Source organism: Podarcis bocagei (assembly GCF_964188305.1).
Source record: "Podarcis bocagei genome assembly, chromosome: 12".
Taxonomy (NCBI): domain Eukaryota; kingdom Metazoa; phylum Chordata; class Lepidosauria; order Squamata; family Lacertidae; genus Podarcis; species Podarcis bocagei.
In genome coordinates this window covers 46,623,331-46,649,555 of record NC_138137.1, presented here as the reverse complement: position 1 = coordinate 46,649,555, position 26,225 = coordinate 46,623,331, and the positions used below count along the sequence as shown (strand labels likewise).

The 26,225-nt window shown below is 43.2% G+C and overlaps 1 protein-coding gene across 8 annotated transcripts in view; it reads right to left on the bottom strand.

The window, feature by feature from the left end:
• ADARB2 (adenosine deaminase RNA specific B2 (inactive)) overlaps positions 1 to 26,225 on the bottom strand; it is a 390,457-nt gene that overhangs the window by 246,661 nt on the left and 117,571 nt on the right. For 5 of the 8 annotated variants that reach the window (XM_081163583.1, XM_081163586.1, XM_081163589.1 and 2 more), the window contains exon 2: positions 14,242 to 14,376. The exons of 2 other annotated variants lie outside the window; for them this stretch is intronic. In XM_081163583.1, the coding sequence (XP_081019709.1) occupies positions 14,242 to 14,376 (135 nt within the window). The remainder of the gene's footprint in view (positions 1 to 14,241; positions 14,377 to 26,225) is intronic. One more of the 8 variants, XM_081163584.1, reaches the window with a different exon arrangement.

The following is a 26,225-nucleotide window of genomic DNA, read 5'->3' as shown; positions in this document are numbered from 1 at the left end:
AATATGTGGGTCTCGTTTGCCAATCACCAAAATGATTAATTTCCCCATGGCCATCACTTCTGAAAAACCGAGAAACAAGGCAGAAGAGGTCAAATTTTAAGCAATCTAATTATTTTTCTTGAAATAAAATTAGAGGCAAACCAGAGTTTCAGTGCAACTCCGTATTAGTACCCAATGCATAAATCATGATTAATGGCACTGTAATGAGCACAAAATGAATTAATGATGACTGGCCACTTATTTTAAAATTATTCACATTCTTTATGCTTCATCTTATCCTGCTGACAGGCTCTAGGCATAGGCTATATCCTTCAAGGGGCGGGGGAAGTTACATTCAACTTTCCTTTTTTAAACACCCACCTACCCACCCCACAACAATGGAAGTTGAAATTTAGCAGTGGTCATTATGCTAAAACAGTTGTTTTTGAAACCTTGGGAACTCTTTTCTCTTCAATTCCTCTGCTTAGGAACCTCTCGACATTGCAACATAGAACCTGATACACATTCTAGGGTCACACGGGACGCTATTTAGTTAGTTATGTATCTGTTAAAATCATTACAAACATCCAAGAATCCCAAGTTTGAGGAATATAATGCAACACTCAAATGTTAAGTAAGGTAACTGGGGATAGCCTGAATAAACCATTTTTTTTTAGCATTCTCGGGAAGCCTCCTACTGCAGGTGCCTCCCATATAGCGTGGGAAGAGCAATGCAAAGACTGGGTGCCACTAGAGGATGTTCACATGCCAAGACTCCTGGGGGCATCAGAAGTGGGACAGGCATGTTCTTGGTCTGCATCATGCGCAAGGGAGCAATCAAACCAGAGTATTATCCACTCCCGCCCAATGTTGTTCTTATTATGAGGAGCCAGTCTGCTGCAGCAGATAAGAGTGCAGGAGCTGGGAGACCAGGCTTCAAAGCGTTCGCGAGGCTACAGATTCACTGGGTGCCCTTCAAGTCGCTCAGCTCTCCCTCTGAAAAATGGCACTGGATGCGCCGTGTGCCACAGAGTTGCTACGAGGGAAAACAAGGTCAAGGCGGTAAAGCACACTTAAAATAATATACAATAAAAATGCCACTTTGTTCTGATCATGTTGCCTTTTCATGTCCTGGGTACGTTTCCAAACCTGCGACTGATATTTAGGGGCCTTATTAACACCAGGAAGAAAGCAAAGCTCCGGGGATGGCAGTGGTGTAAAATACCTAATAAAGTTGCACCGATGTTCCATCTGTGTTCATTTCATCGCCAGGAAATGGGAACAAGAGCTTAGCAACATCCCGCCTGGAGTCATAACCTCTGTGAAATCCTAATGCTCCCTTTCTTACAAAATTCTTCGGGGTCGGGAGAAATCCATAATACGGAATCCATTATGGAGTAACTAAAAGGGATCCATAAATGTATTATGTATGTAATTTTGCTCCCTGTAAGGATCTGAGTGTAACCGTCACTTTAGAAAACCATAGCCTTCGGGCTAGAGAAATGAGAGCCACAAATCAAGCAGCAAAGCAGTAAAAAAAGATTAATACGTCATACTATACTGGTGGGCAGATGATGTTCAGACGCTGGTCTTAAATGGACCCAGCAGGCTCTTAGAAGACGACTAAGTTCCCACATTTTTTCCCCTTTTGGTGACAAAATGATACTGATTTGTCACAAAGTTCCCTCCATTATTGAATGCTAACTGCTAGCACTGCTTTTTCAGGTAATGATACTCATTCCTGACAAAGTCCACAAAAAGCAAGGCGTTTCCTCGCCGTTCTTAATTCGCTCCATCAGCCCTCCGGATTGCAGGGATGAAAATGCCCATGCTGTGAAAATGTTCCAGAGTTCAACATCTCCCAACACAATGGCATTGAGTTAAGTATGGGGTTTTTACTTTGCCCTGAATTTTCTGCTTATGGCCAAAATGCCGAGGTTACGATTTTGCAACCAGTTAATACATTGTGCGTGGTAAAATCTTACTGAGTTGAAAAAATGTTTGGAACAACAATTGGTAAAAAGCCGGAAGCATTCCTTTTAGGAATCGTAACAAATGACACCCCCAAAGACATGAAGAGAATTTTTTTATATGCAACAGCCGCTGCAAGGTTATTGGTTGCTAAAAATTGGAAATCAGAAGAAGTACCATCAGTGACAGATTGGCAACATAATTTTTTCGAAATGACTGAATTAGCAAAAATGACGGCAACATTTAGAATGCAATCTAACCAAAATCTCAAACAGGAATGGAAGTGTGTAGAAGAATACATGACCAAAAGATGCTCCAACAAAAATGTATTGATATGCATAGACTGATTTCATAAAGTTAAGTTAAACAGATATACAAGAATGTATGTTTAATTATTAAGATACAAAAATGCAATCACAATAATAAAGTTATAAAATAAAAACAAGAAAGTCACGCATGGGTGGAGGGAAGACGTAGGGCAAGAAATAAGAAGAAAATAAGAAAGGACTAAATGTTGGTACATAAAGAAATGTGAAAATGTGAATTTACAAATATAATGTATATGTAGTACTATGTAAATATTTCATATATGTATCACAACATAAAAAAGAAAGAAAGAAAGAAAGAAAGAAAGAAAGAAAGAAAGAAAGAAAGAAAGAATCTTACTGAGTTGTGATGGCGCTGACAAACATACAACAGGAATCAGGACTGCGGACATAAAAAAGTTAGTCTTAATAGAATTGCTGGTGTTAGTAATTTGAGGCATCTGAAATGTACCGTGTGTGTGTGTGTGTGTGTGTGTGTGTGTGTGTGTGTGTGTGTATTTTAACCATTTCCCCCAAGCAGAAAAAGGAAGGTCCAGAGGCAGCTGCAAATGGAGGACACGATTTTAAGGGAAATGCACGAGAGACTCATGGCATAATCATGGTATCTGTAGATCTGAAGCTGGTGGCCATGACTACCTTAGCTTCACTGATTTCAGTATGTCTGCTCTGAGCAGCATTTAGCAAGGTACAACCCTGGGTGTGGGGTGAATCAGGCAAGCTTCTGGAGAGACAATGCTATGATGATTATGATTATATAGAATAACTGAAACTACAAAATTAAAATCATGGCACAGTACAGGAAGCACAATACCAGGGACTCCTAGATCCCATGCCACATTTATGTCCCCAAAGTCTGTGCCAGGGGTTGGCAAAGTTTTCATGGCTTTGGCCAGTTCACAGTCCCACAGACGCCGCTGTGGGCTGGAGTGCTCAGACGCACACAAGCACGCACAAATGCTATTTCCGGTGCTCCTTCCGGTGTGGAGGAGGCGTGCACAGCTTCCCATTGGCTGCAGGAGCTTCCTGCAGCCAATGGGAAGCCGGCCAGTGTTGCAGTAGGCAGTCCCCGCTCTGCTCCGCGCCGGTTTAGTGCGGCACACAGGAGCCGACCGAGCGGGCGGCAGGGGCCCATGGGCCTTAGGTTGCCGACCCCTGGTCTAGGCAAACAAATATGTATTTTAAAAAGGTAAAGGGACCCCAGACCATTAGGTCCAGTCGTGACCGACTCTGGGGTTGGGGCGCTCATCTTGCTTTATTGGCTGAGGGAGCTGGCATACAGCTTCCGGGTCATGTGGCCAGCATGACTAAGCTGCTTCTGGCGAACCAGAGCAGTGCACGGAAACGCTGTTTCCCTTCTCGCCGGAGCAGTTTGACGTGCTTTCAAACTGCTAGGTTGGCAGGAGCAGGGACCGAGCAACGGGAGCTCACCCTGTTGCGGGGATTCAAACCACCAACCTTCTCATCGGCAAGTCCTAGGCTCTGTGGTTTACCCCACAGTGCCACCCATTGGCAGCTAAAAATTCACAACACAGATCTTTCATGATCCTGGGATCAGTTGCCCTTTCTTCAGGGGAATTGTACCCAAAAGGGGAGTTGCACCCAAAAGCACATTTGCAAAAGGCACCTGTGGTCGCAATGCACCTGCAACATGATGCTACCATATTGCCACACAGTGAGTCAGAGGATATTGTTGGACTTCAACCGCCATCAGCCTTAGCCAGCAGGGTCAATGGTCGGGGTGATGGGAGTTGTAGTCCAACAACATTGGAGGGCCGCTGTAGTTAAGGGTTCCCAGGTAAGCCAACAGTTCGCCTATGCTGTGACTTAAGCCCACACTTGTAGCTAAAAGCCCTTCCCCTTTATTTTAGCCAATTTGGGGAGTTGGGTTGGTTGCAGTTACTCATGGGTGAGCAAAGAAGTGGCCCAAAATATTGTTGTGCCTGAAGGGGAAAATGCAAATGGCACCCTGCGTAGCAGGAATAGATGCATGAGTGAACAAAACAAAAGATAAATGTGCTATCACTTCATGATAGGGCCGGACCTCTTTGTCTTTCCAGTGCTCAGAGGCATTCACACTCAGAGTGCTCAGAGAGTAACTTTTACATTGCGTCCAAGGGATGGATTCTAGGTTCTGGTTTTGGCCCGGGTGAGTTTTGGTCCCAAATTAAACCCCGACTTCTGGTGATTATTATTGACAACCATCTCATTAATGTCGGTAAGCCTCATGCCCAGTGTTCCGAAGCCTGAGTCCCTATATCGTAATTACTAATAAAAAGGAATACAAGAAGGAGCACAGGGCAGCCGTAATAGACCTGCCAATCACATGCCTGCACTTTAGGCCCTGAACATTTATTCTGTGTTGCTCAGAAACACCCCAAGCAGAGCAGCTAATGTTTACCTTCATACCAAATATTCCCAAGAGAAACACAAGGACATTTCTACCTACAGGGCCAGAAATGCACCATAAATTCACAAAAAGGACAGCTGTGCCAGGTAAGGAATGGGGGAAAGAAAATAAATGAAACATTATATAAAAAAGGCTCTTGCGACGGAGAAACCCATTGGTTGTTTTTGTCTCCTTTAGTCCCTGATCCCACAGAAACTATTAAATAGGATATTTAAAGTCACTTAGAAGAACAATAATTTAGAAAAAAGTGTCAGTTCATTAGGGCCAGTGCTGTGGATCATAACTGGCAGAAGAAAGTCAAATCGTGTTTACCTGTAATTAGGGATGGAGGAGGAATTTGATTCAGTTTGCATTGAAACTGGGTGTTGTCCTTATTTCTTCTCTCACTCCCATAACCCCCCCCCCCCCCAAATCTACACAGAGCATAGTTGAGAAAAATAGAAGAATTAACTACAGTGATGAAAGGCAGTCATAAACAATCTTTAAACTTCACATGTACTGAAATCTACCGGAATACAGTGATAAAAATAGCTGCTTGCTGCTATGTGTGGACCTGTTCAGCAAATGACAGAAGACATCGCTAAGATAATTTGGGTATTTGAACAGGAAGATGAGTTAGAGGTATGGATTATTTGGATTTATAAACCAATTACAATCTGAAAGATCTCAAAGCAGTTTACAATAGGTTATGTATACATACAAGAAGTACAATAAAAGCATATCAACTGCTTCACATAACAAAATACATAAACGATAGCCATATACTTAAATTTTATATGTATACATATAATCAATGGAGAAGGAATTCATTTGGTCTCCTTTTCACAGTGGACTGACTCAATTTGATGGTCATGACCCTACTAACTCAACACCCCCCCCATCGAATTGTGCATCTCTCTGGATTATGCAATGGAGTTTCAATGTGCAAAAAATATGCATATTTACAGGAAAAAAAGAAAAATATACTTAGGGGAAATGCATACAAAAATGTATGCAACAATGCATACTATTTAAATGTGAACTTTCATGAATTCTTTCCTCTTCCCTCATCCCCCCCCCAAAAAAAATCAAGACAGGCAACTATGAGAGTCAAGAAAAATGGAATGGGATGGACTTAGGGTGATATGCCCTGCTCAAATTACAGGTAGAGATGAATGTATCTGTTAATGTTGGTTTCTCATTTTTCCAGTCTTAAATTCAGTTCTCCACCTTTCCATGTCAATTTGCAATTTTTTGTGACTTGTTTTTAAATCTTCATGAAAGTCTACCAGCATTTTAGTGCAAATTTACCCTAATATGTTTTATGCAATTTTGTCTAATATGTACAATATGCAAGCAACTTGGTCTCATAGAATGCATTTTATATGTTATTTTCACTAATATGTGCATTTTTATGCACACTTTGCCATATGCATTTTTGTAGGCATTTAGTCAATTTGGTAGGTTCGCCTAAACTCCACGTGTTGATCATTGTGTGTGTCTGCATTTGGCCCTAACGTGTAAGCTCAAACTGTACAATCTCAGCACCTTAAAGCACAATGTATAACTCAGATCATTTGGGACCAGACACACAGGTCCCACTGCAAATGTGGCCATATATAAGAAACAAATGTCTGTATAATACAAACACACACATGTGGATAGCAGTATTATATGATCTAGTCAGTAGATGGCATTAGACTTATTTGCATCTGGGAGCAGACATGGTTTTCCTGTTCTGTTCTGTCCTTGCCTAGCTGCCTGCTGTGTCCTCAAAGTCCTTCATTAAATTTATCAACATCTACCTCAATTTGCTAACAGGTTTGTTTCTGTAAAGCTGTGGGGAGAGATTGTTTGAGGTTTCTGTTGGATCAGAAGCCATCTCAATTAAGTACCAACCAACCAACCCACCCCGGAATATACACAAACATACACGCACGTATTAATGGTAAGTAAGGCCCTCCGTTAAACTACAGATGATATTCAACCCATGTCAGGAACTTGTAAAGCAAATAACACTGTTGCTAGATGCATTTCTGGGAAAGGGTTTGGCATCCATCCCAATGTCGTTTATTACTCCACAGAAAGCAGCTGGAAAGGATAGCAATGCCAGTCATTGATTAAAAAATAAATGTCAGCTTACACTGTGATCTGCTGTAATAAACACACAACAGTGTCCGTAGGTATTTCATTCAAAAGGCAAGAAAACATTGCTCATCCTTTTAATTAACAACTTGGAACCCAAACACTGCAAACCCGGAAGTAAGTGTTCCAGTTTGTGAACATTTTTCGGAAGCCGAATGTGCTCCGTTTTGAGTGTTAGGCTTCCGATTTGAGTGCCACGCTTCCGTTTTGGGTGTTACGCTGAGGTCTGTCTGTTTTTGCTATTTATTTTGTGTGTTTTTTTGTGTGTGACTGTGTAGAACCCAGTTCAGCTACGGATTGATTGTATGACTGCAGTACATTGTTTATTGCTTTCATTTTATGAATCAATGGTCTCTTTAGACAGTAAAATTCATGTTATATTGCTGTTTTAGGGGTTGTTTTTAAAAGTTTCGCACAGAGTAACCCATTTTGCATTACTTTCTATGGGAAAGCGCGCTTTGGTTTTGAAACGCTTTGGTTTTGGAATGGATTTCCAGAACGGATTAAGTTTGAGAACCAAGATACCACTGTTCTCCCAAGGGACTGCCAATTTATTCCTGGGTGCATTCTCCAGATGAGAAAACTGAGCAGGTATTCAGGTAGCCAAGGAAGACTGAAGTTCTCTGCTAGTGCCCCTTAACACCAAATCCAGTGGATATCAGAGCTAGCTTACAGGGTGGGTTACATCTGGGCCAGCATTCGCACCCAGCACCCTTGAGGAGCTGTCGGTATTGGCAGAGGAGCTCATTCCTTCTGTGGCTACTGGTCTTTCTTGCTAGAGGCTGGACCTTTCACACCCACATCTACCACTGAGGCACAAACTTTCTGCACTTCCAGATTGCAGTATACTGTGGATTTGTCACTGCTCACAAATGTAGGTTTATCACAGTGCTCACACAGCACTGTCCTCAACAAAACACCTAAAAGATCACCGCACCTCTTACAGACCCAACCCCTCCTCATTTCCCCACATACCCAAATGACCACTGTGTCCTGCAGGAGAGGGCATTCTGCAGATACCATCCTATCATTAAACACAACATTAAAAACTCATGCACCTGCCAGTGCAAGAGCCATTGTGCTAGCAGACAGAGAATGATGAAGGTAGCCCATACATATATACAGGCAACGACCAATCAAAATGTGTAACTGTGACCATTGCGCTGAACCCGGAAGTGACTTTAAAAATGGCAAAAATGGCCTTAACAGAGCCCAGAAAGGACAGAAAAGGTGCTAAAACAGCCCCTAGTAATCCCAGGAGCCCTTGTGTCAACCGCTGAGGCCTGTGGAGAGTTTGAGAATTTGAGCAAGAAGGTTTGGAGGGAGTGATTGTGGTGGAGTTTGGTGCAGTTTGGCTGTCTGGTAAGTGCTGCTGGTTTTTAAAATAGTTTTTCAAGGGTTTGCAGAGGTTTAGAACGTGTTTACAGACTTTTCCAACTGTGTTTCGAATATATGCAATTTCACTTAAACGCACCCCCGCATAAATGGGGGGCTGCCTGGATACATAAAGAAAGCATGTTGTGAACACCAGCACTGTAGCTATAAAATGCATGTTAATGGGCACATGTGGAAGAAGCACACTTTTAACAAATCAGAACACGGCCATAAATTACCCTTCTGTCCTGTTTTTCCTTTGCGTATTATTTGAAGCAGGACTTACTGGTACATATCACAGAACAACTATATGGCAAGCCACACTCCTATTTCGCCCTTCCACTCATTTCAGATTTACCAGACTATTTTGCAGATCAGTTGGACTGGCCGAATACCATATGGGGGCTCCCTTAGCTGCTAAGGGGGGACTCTGTCACAAACCAGTAATAGTGGTGTTCGTTCAATTCCAAGAGGAAAGGCAGCATGAAAAGCTGGGTTGGCAGATTTATTGATTACATTTCACCAGTGACCAGCAAGAGGCAAGCACTCTGAAAAATCCCCAAAGGTGATCATTAGCACTGAGTAACTGTCACTAAACATTAACACCAGCAGCAGACTGGAGCAAAGGAAAAAAAAGCACAATACTTTAAAGTCAAGACCCGAGTGGCACAGCCGGCAGTGCAGCCAGAAAGGGAGGGGAAGGGAAATTCCACTTGCATTAACGCTGCTGTGGGAGACGATGGAAGCACGATGACAGATGTGTAAGAGAGATCTTGCAAAACCCTCCCATTTAGCATTGCTGTATAGATCAGGCCTGCACAACTCGTGACCACCGGAGAGGGAGGGAGAGAGGGATGGGCAGATCTGTCCATTTCAGTTTCTCTCTGTTTCTCATTTTCCCAGTCTTAAATTTAGGCCCTCATATTTCTACGTCAATTCACAATTTTTTAAAAAAGGCCTCATGAAAATTCACCTGCATTTTAGTGCAAAATTCGTGTGTGCATTCTTTTGTAAACAATTTTGCTTATCGTACGCATTTTTGCAAAGCAAGTTCCCCTAATGCAATACATTTTGCATGGTTATATAATTATTAAGCCTACCCAGCCTTGTAATTTTACAATGCACTTTTAATTTTAAAGTTGTTGATTTTATCTATATATTTTTTAAAAAATTATCATGTCTACTTTTTTTAAAAAGTCAGTTGGTTTTATCATTATTTTCTTATGAACAGAAATTTCATTATGAATATTTTATACTATTTTCTGAAAATGGCTTGAAAATTTTATTAAGTGGTATATCAATCTTTCTGATTAGTTATTATTACTATTAGATGATGATGATGATTTCTAATAGTGAGGCCAGTGTTGAAGACCTGAAGGACAGATGGAAAGAAGGTAATATTTATCCTGGGTATAGTCGGCCAATTGGTGCCAAAGAAAGACAGAATTTTTTTTTATGTATGCCACAACAGCAGCAAGAATACTTATTGCAAAGTATTGGAAAACACAAGATCTACCCACCCTGGAAGAATGGCAGATGAAGGTGATGGACTATATGGAACTGGCGGAAATGACTGGCAGAATCCGAGACCAGGGAGAAGAGTCGGTGGAAGCAGTGGCGTAGCATGGGGGGTGCAGGGGGGGCCGGCCGCACCGGGCGCAACATCTGGGGGTTAGGGTTAGGGGGCGCAAATCCACGGGTTAGGGGGCGCAAATCCACGTGTTAGGGGGCGCAAATTACTTGCCTTGCCCCGGGTGCTGACAACCCACGCTACGCCACTGGGTGGAAGAAGATTGGAAGAAATTTAAAGACTATCTTCAGAAATATTGTAAAATTAATGAATGTTAGAATGATGCTGGATAGAAACTAAGTGGTCTTTAGCTGTAATGTTATAAGAGAATACGAGAAAATGGTTATTAACAGAAAAAAATTTAATGTTATAATATTTTAAAATTGAAGATTAAGATGATTGAAGAGGGGAGGGATTTGCTGAGTTAAAAATTTGAATTGGAATACAGAAAAGGGAGGCGTGAGGAGGTCCGGGAAATAAGCAAATGAGAATATGTGATGGAAAGACTGAATTGTTTTTAACTATTTTTATTTTGTATTTTTTCGGGTTTTTTCTATTTTCTTTTATATTTGGTAACTTTTTTGAAAATTTCAATAAATATCTTTAAAAAAAAGAAGGTAATATTTTCAAATTTGAAATGATGGCAACTGGGCTAATATTCAATATCACCACCTTCAAGTGACCCTGGACGTGCCATTGGTGGCGATACTATTTTGTTTTTCTGCAGCTAGCCCTCTGCCGTGAAGCAGGAGGATTCCCTCACTCTTCCTTTTCGCTGTAGCAGCAGAAACATACCCAGTGCACATGGGAAGTGAGCTAATTTTCTGGCTGTCCCTCCTCTAAACATAATAGTAGATCTGCCGTTGGTGTACATGGGCCATTACTCCTGGCAGGCGGGAGGAGGGGAAATCAAGGGACTTTAATTTCCCCTTCACCCTCAATAGACATTGCTCAGTCCGCCATATGAAAGTACTTTGTGGGGAGGCCGCTTTGCTCCTCGGAGGGTTGCAGCAGAAGGTTGCGCTACATCAGCTTGGCTGGACTTCAAAGTCAACACAGCTATCCTTGAAAAGCGTCCAGCTGCCCAGCAAGAGGCCTTAAGAGGTGAACGTGAGGGTTCATGACTACCGGAAGGAGCGGCGACACAATATTCCTCTTGGCCCGAGACCAAACTGTGGAGTTGTCAAGCTGCGGCACAATTAGGAAAAGCAATCCGGACGACGATTGTGCCAGCAGAAAGGTCACGAAGGCGCTTTGGCGATAATAATAATAAAACAGAAAAGGAGGAGGGTAAGACAAAGGTGCTTGTCGACCAAAACGGCTCAAACTGAGCCATTTGCTACAGGGAAGGACAACAGCTGTTGCAGCTAAAGCAGGACAGGCTGAGGGACACGTTCTCTTGGTGGCAACCTTCTGAAGGGCTGCTAGTGGGTGGAGTCAGAGAAAGAAGTTAATGCAGCAACACTTGTAAAACTTCATAAGGTACGCTGGCAGACCCTTCAAGTGCCTTTACAGTATTTCCCCAGGATATTCCTGGAATTACAGAAGCCATCCCTGCTTCTTACTTGATCCCAGAATGTCCTTTCCACACACAGCCGCTGAGCTCAGGGAGAAAGATGAACCCTCATAAAGCGGAACCCTTGTGTGTGTGGGAAGATAGTTCTCTGCCGGAGCAGAAGAAGAGGAGTTTGGATTTGATATCCTGCTTTATCACTACCTGAAGGAGTCTCAAAGCGGCTAACATTCTCCTTTCCCTTCCTCCCCACAACAAACACTCTGTGAGGTGAGTGGGACTGAGAGAATTCAGAAAAGTGTGACTAGCCCAAGGTCACCCAGTAGCTGCATGTGGAGGAGCAGAGACGTGAACCTGGTTCCCCAGATTACGAGACTACCGCTCTTAACCACTACACCACACTGGCTCTCAGAGGCGGTCTGCAGAGGTGCCTCTCAGAGCACAGGCGGTCAATGTATGTGGCAATCTGGCTGGCCTCTCTCTGCCACCGCTGATGCTGTCACCATCATGGCGGCTAGAGGGGCAGCACGGATGAAGAAATCAAGGGAAGGGAGCGAGCAGCTGCCAGGTTGGGGCTGTGGCCGGGGAGGCAGCCAGCTGACCTTAACCTTGGGTTAAGAACTTAATTCATTCCAGAGGTCTGTTCTTAACCTGAAACTGTTCTTAATCTGAGATACCACTTTAGCTAATGGGGCCTCCCGCTGCCGCCGCACGATTTCTGTTCTCATGCTGAAGCAAAGTTCTTAACCTGAGGTACTATTCTGGGTTAGCGGAGTCTGTAACTTGAAGCGCCTGTAACCCGAGGTACCACTGTATGCTTTTTATTGCCGATTTTAGTTAGTTAGCTCTGGACAGTGGTTGGTTTTACTCTGTTGGATTTTTAGAGATTCTTGTTTGTTTTTTTGGTTTTCAATTTTTAGCGCAAACTGCCTAGGGGATATTGCTAGCTGGGTGTCCAACTTTTTCCTTTGCGGAAGAGACTGCCTTAAGGAAAAATGACTGAAAACTTTACAAGGAACTTAAGCTTTCAAGAAGAACAGACTTGAAGAACCTAGCGTCTAAATTGAAGCGTCTTGTTAATTTTCTTCTATTGCTAGATGTGATTCCTCACCACCTTATGCAGCCTTAAGATGCTCTTTGCAAAATAAGAATAACAACTAGAGCAATGTCATTCATAATGAGGGCAATACCTTAGTAGTGAAAACTTTTTTTAAAAAAAGATGTCTTTTGAAGGAGGAAGGTGGGGGAAGCTACCACCAAACACCACAATTTACAACACTTTGCAGATACTGACTTCCCCCTATATTTCCATACAGTTCTGAGATATTGGCAATTATTATTTAAGTCAAAAGGGAAAAAGAAGAATAATTTACACCATCCATCATTGTTTCCTTGCATGAATAAATTACAAGACACCGCAGCAAATCAATTGTGGGGAAAGAAACAGCCCATGCCAAACGGTGTGCTTGTGTGTATAATGTCCTTAATGTTTTCCATCCTCATACATCAAAACTACAGACTGAATTTGGCAAACCTGATGCAGGAGAAAGCTCATTATCCCAAGGTCTTGCAGGGCACCTAAAACCTAACTAGGGAGCCAGAGCATGTAATAGAGAAAAACAGGTGCTTCTAATCCCCAAGCACAGACCTCGCAACCTAAGGCGCCTTCTTATCCCTCCCAGGGCTGGCCCTACTTTTAGGCAGAGTTAGGCAGCTGCCTCAGGTGGCAGATGCTGGGGGACAGGAGGGTAGTCTCTCAGGATTCTCCCGAAGCTAGACTGCCCTGCATCCCCTAAACTAGCTGCTGTCTCCCAGGTCTAGAGAAGGATTCTGTCCCATCCCCAGTGCCAAAATATGAGCCGAACACTGGCTGATTCTACACGTGGAAAGAGAGGGAATTTTCTTCTTTTTTTTTTGCCTCTGGTAGCAAATTGTCTTTAACCGGTCCTGGTCTCTTATCAGCTCCACCTTTCACCAAAGAGTCTCACAGGATATCTAAACGAGTGTGCACCATGCATCAGAATACCTGAAGTCTCAACCTGAGGCTCAGCTACCAACTTCCAACTTTATTCTGGGCTAGCACTACTACAGCTCAAGTGCCATCCAGGATTAGTATGCTGCCTTATTCCTGATCATACTGTTTGTCCACCTAACCTAGTGTTGTCTACTCTGGCCGGTAGCAGATCTGCACAGTTTCAGAGAATGAAAGGGCTTTTCCACCATTACCAGCCAGATTCTTAAAAGAAAGAAAGAAAAAAGATATCCACCCACAACAGGAGATGCAAAGAACTGATTTGGAATTTTGTGCCCGGACCCCAGATTCTATTTTCTCTCTCGTCTTAAATAAAGTTTTCCACATTCCCACATAAATTTTGAGATTCTCCCCCCCCCTAAAAAGTTCTCATGACAGCTCACCAGTAATTTTGTGTGGATTTTTTCCTTATTAACATTAGGAGATATAAAACTCACATGCAATTTTGCCTAATATATATGTTTCCTCAGAGCATTATTTTGTATGATATAAGGCATTTTGCGTGTTATTTTGAGAGGGGTGGTCAGTCTGGGTGATACCCTGAATTCCTTCCAATTCTTGGGGTTGTGTATCTCCAAGGGTGGAAGCTTGCCAAACCAGCTGAAGACAGTTGGGGTGTAAATATTTGAACAAATCAAGGACATGCTTCCAGTTCATAGCTGTCAACTTTTCCCTTTTCTTGTGAGGAATCCTATTCAGAATAAGGGAATTTCCCTTTAAAAAAAGGGAAACGTTGACAGCTATGTTCCAGTTAAGAATGTATCATAGCAACAAAACATCATTCCACACCTACACCCAAAATGCCCCCTCCCCTCTTCATTTTTAAAGAAGACCGGTTTCTTTCTTTCTTTTTCATTTCAAGTGAAAGTTAAACACTGATAAAGCACTCAGAGAATCAATCAGCTCAAAACATTTTGCCATGTGATGCCCACTTGAAAAACTTACCGTGTGGCGGCTCCAGCCACGTGGTGAGGCGGTTGTCTGTCGCCTCCAGCCACGAGCTGAGCTGAGTGTTACAACGTTCCTGCAAGCGCTGAGACATCCGAGGAATCAGGGTGTGAACCCACCCTGCATTCTCTGCTGTTGGGCAAAAGAAACATTGCTCTTATCAGACTGTTATACAAATCAGCTCAGGAGATGTGTTGAGTTCCAGTTTACCTTATGACTCTGTGTCGTACCCCCAATTCATACCCTCATTTCAGTCTTGGGTTGTTTTTTTAATCACAGTTGTGTAAGGTATCTATTCTGCATTGCACTTGCAGCAATGAAGCCTCAGACACTCATTGGCTGAGTGCAGTGCAGGCTGGCACACAAGGCCCAGATGTCTGGGGGAACAAAAGGATTTGCACAGTCCAGCTTCTGTGAGGGAAAGGGAAGGTGTTCCAGTTAGTCCAGTATCAAAGCAAAGCAAGGACAGGGAAGAGGTCCTGAGAGCTAGAGAAGCTAAGGACAGGAAGTCTGAAGGCATGGGAGATGAAGGAAGGAAGGTATAAATGGGCCTGAGAAAGGTGAAGAAAGAACAGTAGGTGGGAGATGAGAATATATGAAGAGAAAAGCAGAGGAGTCGGGTCACTGAGGTAACCAGGGGCTCATCAGAGAGATGACTGAAGAAATTTCACTTAAGATGATGTTAAACTATAAGCATAGGAGAGATGTTAAACTGTACATAGGAGAGAAGATTAGAGTACTGGGGAGGTTGTTCAAGAGAAAGGAAGTGGGGCAAAATAGACAATGACATGAAAAGCAGGAACAGGAAGTTGGAAAAAAGAGGGGTCAAGAAGTATATAGAACTGGGGCAGAACTACACAGAGGGTCAAAGGACAAGTAGGGCTATGAACTACTGGCAGGCAGGAAGGCAAGGGAGGCTGCCTAGAGGGCATTGGACAACCACCTAGAGTCTAGATCCTAATAGAAGTGTGTCATTAGTGTCAACACTGTAACCAGGCAACGAGTCCAAGAAACAGTGAGTTGAGGGACTAAATTTGACTGTAGACTTCTAATTGGCTGCCCTTTCTTGTCAAGAGAGACAGCAAGAAAAAAATATCACCCACTCAGCAAAGCTCTAAAGTAACCTGCCTGAGGTTGGAAGAGGACACTGGGGTGATTCTTTTAGGAACTAAATTAAATGCAGCTGTGACTCTAAGCAGTTGGCAGGTTTGATTTGGGATGCAGAGTGCTGCTAGATCATGATAAGCAAATGGTTGGAACCAAAGGGAATTAAAAGACTGCTTTGGTTTAATGGAGTAAATTTCTTTCAACTCTTGATCCATTGTCAGCACAAGGCTGACAATGTAGTTAACTTTTTAAACTGTAGGTTCCACAAATGCTAAGGGTCGGATTTGCTGCTACACCACTTTGACATTTGAAAGAAAAAGATGGTGGAGTTATGATTCATCCAGATACTAATAAGGACTCTGACTCAGTTTTGAATGCTGGAGCATAGCGCTGAAGCATATGGATAAAGTAGAAAGGAAAGGAAAGAACATGGAATTAGCTGAAGGATTAGAATCACACTTTTCATACTTCCCTTTCTGGAAATTACTGCCAAATCGAAAGAATACTTTAGCCCCAATCAGGTTTCATTAATTGTAGTTCAATGCACACCACCCCCTCCACTGTGATCCTCCAACCTGGAGCAGGAAGGTCTGAAGATGCCACTTGTAAACTTGTTCAGTTGAATGTGGTTACACTGTCCCTTGTGATCAGTTGCAGGGAATGCAACCCCCCTTCAAACCTTCCCACTCAATGTCAGTCAAAACTGGACTTGTGCTGTCTATGACTTCCTAGGTTGGAGTCAGGGTGGTCAACAGGGGAGCACAGGGGGTATACATATTCTGGGCCCCAGACTCTTAGGTTTCAATAATAACAATAACAATAACAATAGTAATAGTAATAGTAATAAGCTGATTGGACACCTAGGAAGAAAGTTAGAAAGCAAACTGTGAAGGCAATGTTCAGATGCTTATTCGGAAGATAAGATGCTGCTGCTAAGGGTGCTTATTCATTTAATCACTGTTGCTAAATCATCTGGATAAGGAATGCTGGTGGAGTGGGAGGGTGTTACCCAGAACAGCAGAAAAAAACAAAAATAGAAAAAACTCATTTTTTCTGTTAGTGTGATGCTGGAGAGGGGATGAGAGCCTGTCTGTGTAGTGAGGTATGTCTGCTTAAGGACTTTCCTCTGTGTCCACATTCTTTCGTTCACTCCCCAAGTATGTGGCCTTTACAGTATAAAATACAATTGCTGGCTTTGGTATGATTTACTTAGAAGTAACTCCCTTGGATAAATGAGGCTTCCTTCCTACTGAGAAAAAATCACAATATTGCAATGCTCCACTCTCCTTGAATTTCCATTTTCCCCACTCAGCCACTGCTTGTCTGCCGGTCATCACTGGTTTGCTTTTTGCTAAAAGTATTACAGTATTTGTTTCTACCCGTTGTATATTTTTATCTTGGCTTTCCTCCCAGGAGCTCTCTGCTTCCCCTTTATCTTTACAACAGCCCTGTGAGATAGGCTACACTGATAGTTCAGATACAAAAATTGTGAAACTGCACATACAAAGTATGCAATAGGGCAATGGTTCAGTCCACCTTAGTTCTCATTGTTATTTTTTGTGGTGCTTTCAGACAATGCTGTAGTGCTTTCCATAATTACTTCGCTAGGTTCCCATTTGGATTTTTCCAATGTCTCACATTTGGATTTTTCCAATGTCTCACATTTGGATTTTTCATTTCAGTAATTCAGTGCTTATCTTCTGCCTTCCACTTATGATCTGATCAGTGATGCGACAGTTGTTGAAGTTTGCCAGCATTCTGGACTTTCAGACTATCCAAATGCGTCCTCGGCTTCCATTCGGGTTCAAAGATGCCCTTCCATGCAGTTTGCATGGAAATGTCAGCACTTTTTCTCTAGAAAGGTGTGACCCTGAATGTGCAAACTGTGCTAGCTGTGCAGACCACCCCAAATGTAACAATGCTGGCCTGTGCAACCAGAGCCTTAAAACATCCTATGTGGGTCACCAATCTCCCCGATACACTCCGGAAGTGATGTGTGCCCATCAGCTATATGGAATAGCTCTTAAAGCTGCCTTTGAGCAGGCCTGATGTGGGTCGTGTGACAACACTGCACACAGGTCTAGGAATATGAGAAGAAAGAGATGGTATTTTCTGAAAGCAGCTTGTACTTTTTTGTCCAAACCTTTGCAGAGGCAGTTTCAGTTCAGAAGTACCCCCACTTTGGGAGGGATATCTGAGATTTATGACTTCCTGAAAATAAAAAACCGTATAGGAATACTGACTTAAGCAACTTTACTGCACTGTACTAGTGACCTTAATATATTGGGACTGGCGATACCAAGGTATCGCTTTATCGCTGATTATGGTTCATCAGATTTTCTGACATCTGAGCTATAAATTAAATGGAAAGTACATTTGTAATGTGAAGTCCATGTCTACTTACTTAATCTAATCAAGACTCAAATACTTGCTTTAGCAGGCTAATAGCCTCTTGAAGAAACATGGGGCTGTTCCACATTTCATTTACGTGATGGATGGGATGGGGAGATGGATTAAATAGCGGATGAGCACCTTGGGATGAGAAGGAAAGCGACTGCGCTAGGCTGTATTGTGGGTATTTCAGCTACAATTAGGCCTTTTTCAAAGACCACAAAATTTAGCTCCTCAGTGGTAAGCTGTTATCATTTATTATTGTTTACCAGCCAACTGCACACGGTTATGATATAAAAAGAGCCCTGAAGGATCAGGTTGCGAGTACATGCAGCCTTATATCCTGTTTCCAACGGGGGGATGAAATCTCTCTCTCTGCAACTAACAATTAGGCAACTGCTCTTCTCTTTTGCTTGCCCCAGCATCTTGCATTCACAGATATACTCCTTCTGAGGTTTCATTTAGGCATCATTACCTCTGTGTAAAGGGACGCGGGTGGCGCTGTGGGTAAAACCTCAGCGTCTAGGACTTGCCGATCGTATGGTCGGCGGTTCAAATCCCCGCGGTGGGGTGAGCTCCCGTCGTTCGGTCCCAGCTCCTGCCCACTAGCAGTTCGAAAGCACCCTTAAGTGCAAGTACCGTATTTTTCGCACCATAGGGCGCACCGGACCATAGGGCGCACCCAGTTTTAAGGGGGGGGGGGAAAATCAAGCAAAAAAATATCCCCCCCAGCCCCAAAGAGCAGCGTACAGGCTGCACACGACCTCTCCCTGCCAGAGGGGTTGTGCGCAGCTATAGAAGAAGGCAAGGCAGCGAGTGGGATGGATCCAGCTTGCTGTTTTGGCTTCCCCTTTAGCCCTGTGCAGCCTCTCCTTGCTGGGGGAGGCTGCGTGGGGCTAAAGAATCCATAGCCCCGTGCAGCCTCTCCTTACCCGAGGGGTTGCGCGCAGCTATGGAAGCAGGCAAGGCAGCGAGCGGGACCTATCCCGCTCGCTGTTTTGGCTTCCCCTTTAGCCCCGTGCAGCCTCTCCTTGCCGGAGGGGTTGCACGCGGCTATGGCACAAGCCTGCATTCGCTCTATAGGATGCACACACATTTCCCCTCAATTTTTGGAGAGGAAAAACTGCGTCCAATAGAGCGAAAAATACGGTAGATAAATAGGTACCGCTTTATAGCGGGAAGGTAAATGGCGTTTCCGTGTGCTGCGCTGGTGCCGGCTCGCCAGAGCAGCTTCGTCACGCTGGCCACGTGACCCGGAAGTGTCCTCGGACAGCGCTGGCCCCCGGCCTCTTAAGTGAGATGGGCGCGCAACCCCAGAGTCGGTCACGACTGGCCCAATACGGTCAGGGGTACCTTTACCTTTACCTCTGTGTCACATATTCAGGCTGTGAGTGTTGCTCCTCATGTAAAAAATATATATAGTAGCATCTATATACAAAGAGGGACGTGGGTGGCGCTGTCCCTCTTTGTATATAGTTATACAGTTAAACCACTGTATATAGTTATACAGTTAAACCACTGAGCCTCTTGGGCTTGCCGATCAGAAGGTCGGCAGTTCGAATCCCCGCGACGGGGTGAGCTCCTATTGCTCGGTCCCTGCTCCTGCCAACCTAGCAGTTTGAAAGCACGAAGTGCATGTAGATAAATAGGTACCGCTTCGGCGGGAAGGTAAACGCCATTTCTGTGTGCTGCTCTAGTTTGCCAGAAGCGGCTTAGTCAAGCTGGCTACATGACCCGGAAGCTGTATGCCGGCTCCCTCGGCCAATAAAGCAAGATGAGTGCTGCAACCCCAGAGTCGTCTGTGACTGGACCTAATGGTCAGGGCTCCCTTTACCTTTATATACAAAGAGAGATATCAGTAATCAAGGTTTGTGAAATCTGCTGGGGGGACCCTAAAAGTGTGAGTGCATTGGGGGGGGGAGTCTGTAAACCCCCAAAGCTGCCAAATGGCAACTGAGCATGCTCAGTAGCCATGGAATGTTTGCTGACTGGGTGAAGAATGGAAGCTGGAAATGGGGAGGGAAAACGGACTGGAGCAGATAGAATCCAGAGCAGGGAGCACTCCACACTGCCACTTTCTGTTTCAGGTCCTATCTGCTGCTGCTAATAGCCACTGACACACCCAAGGCAGGATTCAATCACATAGTGGCAAGTTCAGGTTGCGCAATAATGCTTGATTGGAAAGAAGGGATTGCCCAACAAACACGCTTCTCCTAAAGATTGGCGTTTTTGCGAGAAGGACAGCGATAGGGAAATAAACTGGAAAAGTGTGGCAGAACACTTGCTTTGATGCAACACCATCTAATTGCACCACAAACAAATCAGAATAAATGCTCATTGGCTAGTCAACACCATATATCTCCTTGCAGACAAATCAGGGTGAATGCTCAATAAACAGAGCATGTGGACGTACCCGTTCTCCAAAGAAATAAAAATGCAATAAACTCCTAAGCAACTTCTAAAGCCAATTTAGCCCATAGCAGTGAATTCCTTAAGTTGGTTGTGGAGTAAGTGCTTCCTTTTGTCTGTTCATTAATTTTCCTTGGGTGGCTAAAGTTATAGTATTGTAAGAGGGAGAGACAGAATCTCTGACCCTACCTGTACTATATATTTAAAGCAGAATCATAGCACTTTAACCAGGAGAAGTGTAATTTATTGAGAATGATGAGAGCTGTTAGGAGACCCTTATTTCCCACACAGAATTATAATTCCCAGAATGGCTTATCCATCAATCCCTCTTCCCAGGAAACTCTGGGCCACAGCTCAGTGGTAGAGTGTCTGCTTTGCATTCAGGATATCACAGGTTCAATCCCTGGCCTCTCCAGGTTGGGCTGGGAATATCCCATTGGAAAACCTGGACAGCCAATAGCAGTCAGTGTAGACAATATTGAGTCAGATGGTTTGATTCAATATAAGGCAGCTATGTTCTTACGCCTGGGTTTGCAGTGCATTATCTTTCCAGAGGCACCAACTGGCCTTGTTTTATCTCTTTCCCTAGCATTTGATGCAAGCACCAAATGTTCGCTTGGGAGGTGGGTGGGTCTTTTTTTTTTTAATACTCCCATGAATTGAATGATTTCTCCATTGCTATCATTTACATTTTAATGAGTTCTAAAACTGAAATGGAACAAGTCAAATGAAATCAGTATATAAACCACTATTTTTCATTAGAATTGGAATTATGCAAAATACTATGGTCGCTCTTGACAAAAGACATTATCTAGCTTCAAAACAATGTGTAGGAACAATAAATTTTCTTAAGTATCCACACTTTGTAAAAAAGGACACCGGTTTTGGCAGCATTGCAAAAAATGAATGAGACTGAAAACACCTTTTGCTAGCCAGCTAGGAGAGCTATTAAAGATGAAAAATGGGAAATCTGTTTTCAGGTTGTGTGACCATGAACTCAAATGCAATTGATAATCCTGCCTTTGAAAGGCACATGTTGCCTTAACTCTGTCCCTCCCTTTCGTAGAACTGGTTACAGATAGGTAGCCGTGTTGGTCTGCCATAGTCAAAATAAAAAAATTCCTTCCAGTAGCACCTTAAAGACCAACTAAGTTAGTTCTTGGTATGAGCTTTCGTGTGCATGCACACTTCTTCAGGTACAGTTCTTCAGTTCTTCAGATTTCGTAGAACTGTTATCAAGGCACTCTGTGCTAAAGAGAGATCCCCCCAAATTCTCCATGGGTGAAGTTTAATTCTGAGACCTGAATCAATTTTGCAAATCAAGCAGAATGACATGCTCTCTCTCTCTCTCCCTCTCTCTTTTGCATTTCTTTTACATTATTATTTTTAGCTTTTTTTACCAATGGCAAGGGGCAAAACCCTACAGAAATCATTGGGACTCCCATACTATCATCCAGCAAACCCTGGGTGAGACCAAGGCATTCAAAGTGTTGGTGCTGACTTTTAAAGCCCTAAACGGCCTCGGTTCAGTATACCTGAAGGAGCGTCTCCACCCCCATCGTTCTGCCCAGACACTGAGGTCCAGCGCCGAGGGTCTTCTGGCGGTTCCCTCACTGCGAGAAGCGAAGTTAGAGGGAACCAGGCAGAGGGCCTTCTTGGTAGTGGCGCCTGCCCTGTGGAACACCCTCCCACCAGATGTCAAAGAGAAGAACAACTACCAGACTTTTAGAAGACATCTGAAGGAAGCCCTCTTTAGGGAAGCTTTTAATGTTTAACAGACTACTGTATTTTAATACTTTGTTGGAAGCCGCCCAGAGTGGCTGGGGAAACCCAGCCAGATGGGCGGGGTATAAATAATATATTTATATTTATATTTATATTTATATTTATATTTATATTTATATTTATATTTATATTTATATTTATATTTATATTTATATTTATATTTATATTTATATTTATTATATCAAGCTCATCACTCTCCAATCTGGACCAATCTGGACCCTGCTGGACCAATTCCCATGAGATGCAGCCGGCATGTCGGCATGTCCAATGATGGGAGTTGTCACCCAACAACACTGGAGAGTACCAGGCTGGGGAAGGCTCCCCCAGCCCAACATCCTGTTTCTTACAGTGGCCAGTCAGATGCCTCCAGGAAGCTCACAAGAAGGGCATGAAGCTACATAATAGTCTTCTTCTGCTTGCGCCCCTTCTCCTCCCCCAGCAAGTGATATTTAGTGAAGATGGGTGTTCTACTTACTCATCAGGTGGTGTCTCAGGTTAAGAACGGACCTCCAGAGCGAATTAAGTTCTTAACCCGAGGTACCACTGTACCAAGTGCAGTGGGAGATGCCTGTTGCCCTCATATTCTGCTTGCAGACTTGTCCTTCCAGGGAATGCAGGATTAGGCAGCCTTTGGTCTGATCCAGCAGGGCCATTATCTCTTATGCGCTAAGGAAATTCACCAGGCATTGCACAATGCTTCCAAGCGCTTCTTTGCTACTATAAGGGGGAAACGGGAAAGCCAAATTCTGTGGCCAGTTGCACATTCCGCACCTTTCCAATGTTTTCGCAGGACTGTAGCATACGCAATGGCTGTGAGTTCTAATGAATGGCAGGCTTATGCACTAGCTTTGCACACCCTTGGCGTTAAGGGAGGTTTCTCACGCAATGTGTGGCACTCAAATACAGACAGCCAACTTAAAAAAACACACGTCGGGTTGGCAGAGTGCACAAGATTACTGCTTATCTTTTTTAATGCATAAAAAGGAGTCGGGGAACAAGGCAGAGAGACTCCACCCTGGTGCCTCCACACGAAGCTTCCTGCTGATGTCCGTGCATGAAAAGACAAAGTAAATTCTGACATGATGAGGTGAGAGAATAGGATTAAAGCTCAGGTGAGCAAACATAACTGGCAATCCCAGAACAAATTTAAAGAAACACGTATTTGAATGTGAAATCAAAATTACGGCTCATCCCCCCCCCCCCTGCTCCAAGCTGCATGGTTTGTGATTCTTATTATTATCCATTTCCAAAAGTCAGGGGACAACGCAACACTGTGGAACTGGTGACACAGCGTCTATCTGGGAGATGCGGCTAATAAGTGTTCTTTCCACAAGAGGTCAGAGGGCTCCTCCCTGCTCTAAGTTTTGAAAATAAACCAAGCTAATTCGGATGTTTTCCTTTTCTTAAAGTTCAAGCCCAGTGTCATCTTTTTCTTTTAAAGCTGTCACTTTGGAAATATAGCAGTGTTTCAATTTAGCAGAGATATATTGAAAGGAGGAGGAACCATGCGCACAGTTTTAATGTGTTTTTCAAGGTCTGCTGCTATTTGCTGTATTTGTTTTTAGCTAGAAGAGAAAATGAGATGGGAAACGGAAAGGAGAGCTGGGTGAACGGTTTATAAAATTAGTTTGAACTTCCCCAAACTCAGAGATTTTTATGCATCTCAAACCTCTTAAGAATTATTATTATTATTTTTTAAAAAAAATATCTGGAACTTTCCTCTTGCTTCTCTATTGTACCTCCAGAGCTCATTCTTTACGAAAGGAAAAACAAAAGACATTTCTGCACTGCTCTAAGCCTTCAGGTGTGTGCACTGCCTGGCATATGACATGCAATAAGGATGGAATCAGGGGTGTGACTTTTAGAGCTGTTTCTTATCCTCAGGGAAACTTCAAGGAATTCATACAAAGTTTCAATGGTTAATAAGATTCTTTTTCCATATTGAAAGTTACATTTGCTACTCAACAGCAGTGGTGTAGCGTGGGTTGTCAGCACCCGGGGCAAGGCAAGTAATTTGCGCCCCCTAACCTGTGGATTTGCGCCCCCTAACCCGTGGATTTGCACCCCCTAACCCTAACCCCCAGATGTTGCGCCCGGTGCGTCCGGCCCCCCCTGCACCTCCCACGCTACGCCACTGCTCAACAGTTATATTCCAATTCAGCAAAACTAGCGACTTCCCACTCACCCAACACCCATGTTTGTAACCCAAATGACATACAATTGTATTTTAAAGTTCTGCCTTACCTAATTTCATCCTCTTTAACCTGTTTCTTAACATGGCCTGCTATTTTCTTACACTTCAAACCCCACTGTGGTCTTTGCATATAGGAAACAGCTTACTAGAAATCTAGTGGAAGTTGAAGGCTTATTTCCACGTTATTTGCATCCAGAAAGAAAAAAAAAGTGTTTGCAACCCCTCTAACCCATTAAGAAAATCTTGGGAATAAAGTCACAAAATCTGGGTGGGTTTCCCAGCATAAAGTTCTTTCCTGCTGTTTTCATGGGAGAATCATAAGAGGACAGACACATGCATGTGCAGAAAGGGCGGAGGAGCAGCAATGTTGTCCAGTGCCTTTTAGTTGCTGGGCCACCCTATGCCCACTGGCACGAGTCAAATTTAGTGTGACGTGCTGGTATATCAGTCAAAAAGTTGCAGTTCCATAACACAACAAGCGCTGCAGTGTGAAAGGAACACCATTAGAAAATGGGGGGAAAGAAGAGTTTGGATTTGATATCCTGCTTTATCACTACCTGAAGGAGTCTCAAAGCAGCTAACATTCTCCTTTCCCTTCCTCCCCCACAACAAACACTCTGTGAGGTGAGTGGGGCTGAGAGACTTCAGAGAAGTGTGACTAGCCCAAGGTCACCCAGCAGCTGCATGTGGAGGAGCGGGGAAGCGAACCTGGTTCACCCGATTACGAGTCCACCACTCTTAACCACTACACCACACTGGCTCACACTGGCAAGTGCTAGGATAATAATCAAGAAAAGTAACACATTATTTTCCGATTCAGGTAGGTAGCTATGTTGGTCTGACACAGTGCTAACTTCAGTTTTCCAAAGCAGGTGTCTTTGTAGAAAAAAATGAAAAGCACAAAACTCGAAACTGCTAGATTTGTTTTAAATTGCAGGACTACAAATACAACAGTCTTTGACTATGTTTCTCAAATACAAAAGAAAATGTTTTAGCGCACAAATAATTTTGAATTGTGGAATCTTGGGAATTGTGATGTTAAAATTTAAGTTTCTTAAAAGTTCCAGTTCCAGGCACTTCAACATCTCATTTTGTGTGCCTTTTCCTTTGCAGTTCCTCCAGGTCACTTACTGATGCTTGGGCACATTAAATTGATATAGTTGCCAAGCCAACTAGTCTCTTTTGCAACATTGTTGAGGTTTTTTTTATATACATTTTTGCCTTGAGAAACTGTATTCACCACCTTCCGCTGATACTGGAAGTTTGAGAAAGATCCTTAGACCAACAGAAATGTTAGGCACATTATCCAGGAATTTTGTTGTAGTAAGAAGAGAAGTACTCCTTGTGGAAGCATAGACTTTGGAAGTATTCAAGCTATTGTTGTAAGTTCACAGCACAGATCTTCAGCCTCAATATCTTTGTTTCCATTGTGCATCAATGGTTTCTCCAAATTCTTGCAGGTCTGAAGTACCTCTCCAGTATATTTTTTGTTGTTGCTGTTGATACTGTATATATCACAGAAGAAGCCAAATAGGGAATTATATTGTTGTAGCTGTTAGAACCTCTCTTCAGCAGATTGTATGGCCATGTCTCAGACGGCATAGTAAAAACCTACTTTGAATTTCTGCTTTGGTCTTGCCATGCCCCTTCTCATATTCAAACTGCTGTTTCTTTCTCCTATGCTTTTTTCTAGTATGTTCTGTTCAAAGTTTGGTAGTATTTCTAGCTCCTTTGCAATGTCAGTAGCATCTATTAAAACTCGTTGAAAACACTCATCACTTGCAGCCCATGGGGTAATTCTTGGTCACTTGCAATTGGCTTGTAGCTTAATTTAAATCCGCTTCCATATTTTGTAATAGCTTGCTTGTAAGACTGACTTCAGCAAGGATGTTGTACCATGTAACAAGGGATACCGCAAACTTACAAATTTCATCAGCAAGGGGTTAGCTTCAATTTGAGAAGTATTTCCAGATAAACCTTGTAGGCTTTTGTCATCAAAGATCTCCATTAAAGCATCATATAGACAACCAATATGGTCTCCCGGTGGTTTCAAAGCATTGATCCGACTCTCCCATCTTGTTTTGCTCAATGGCTT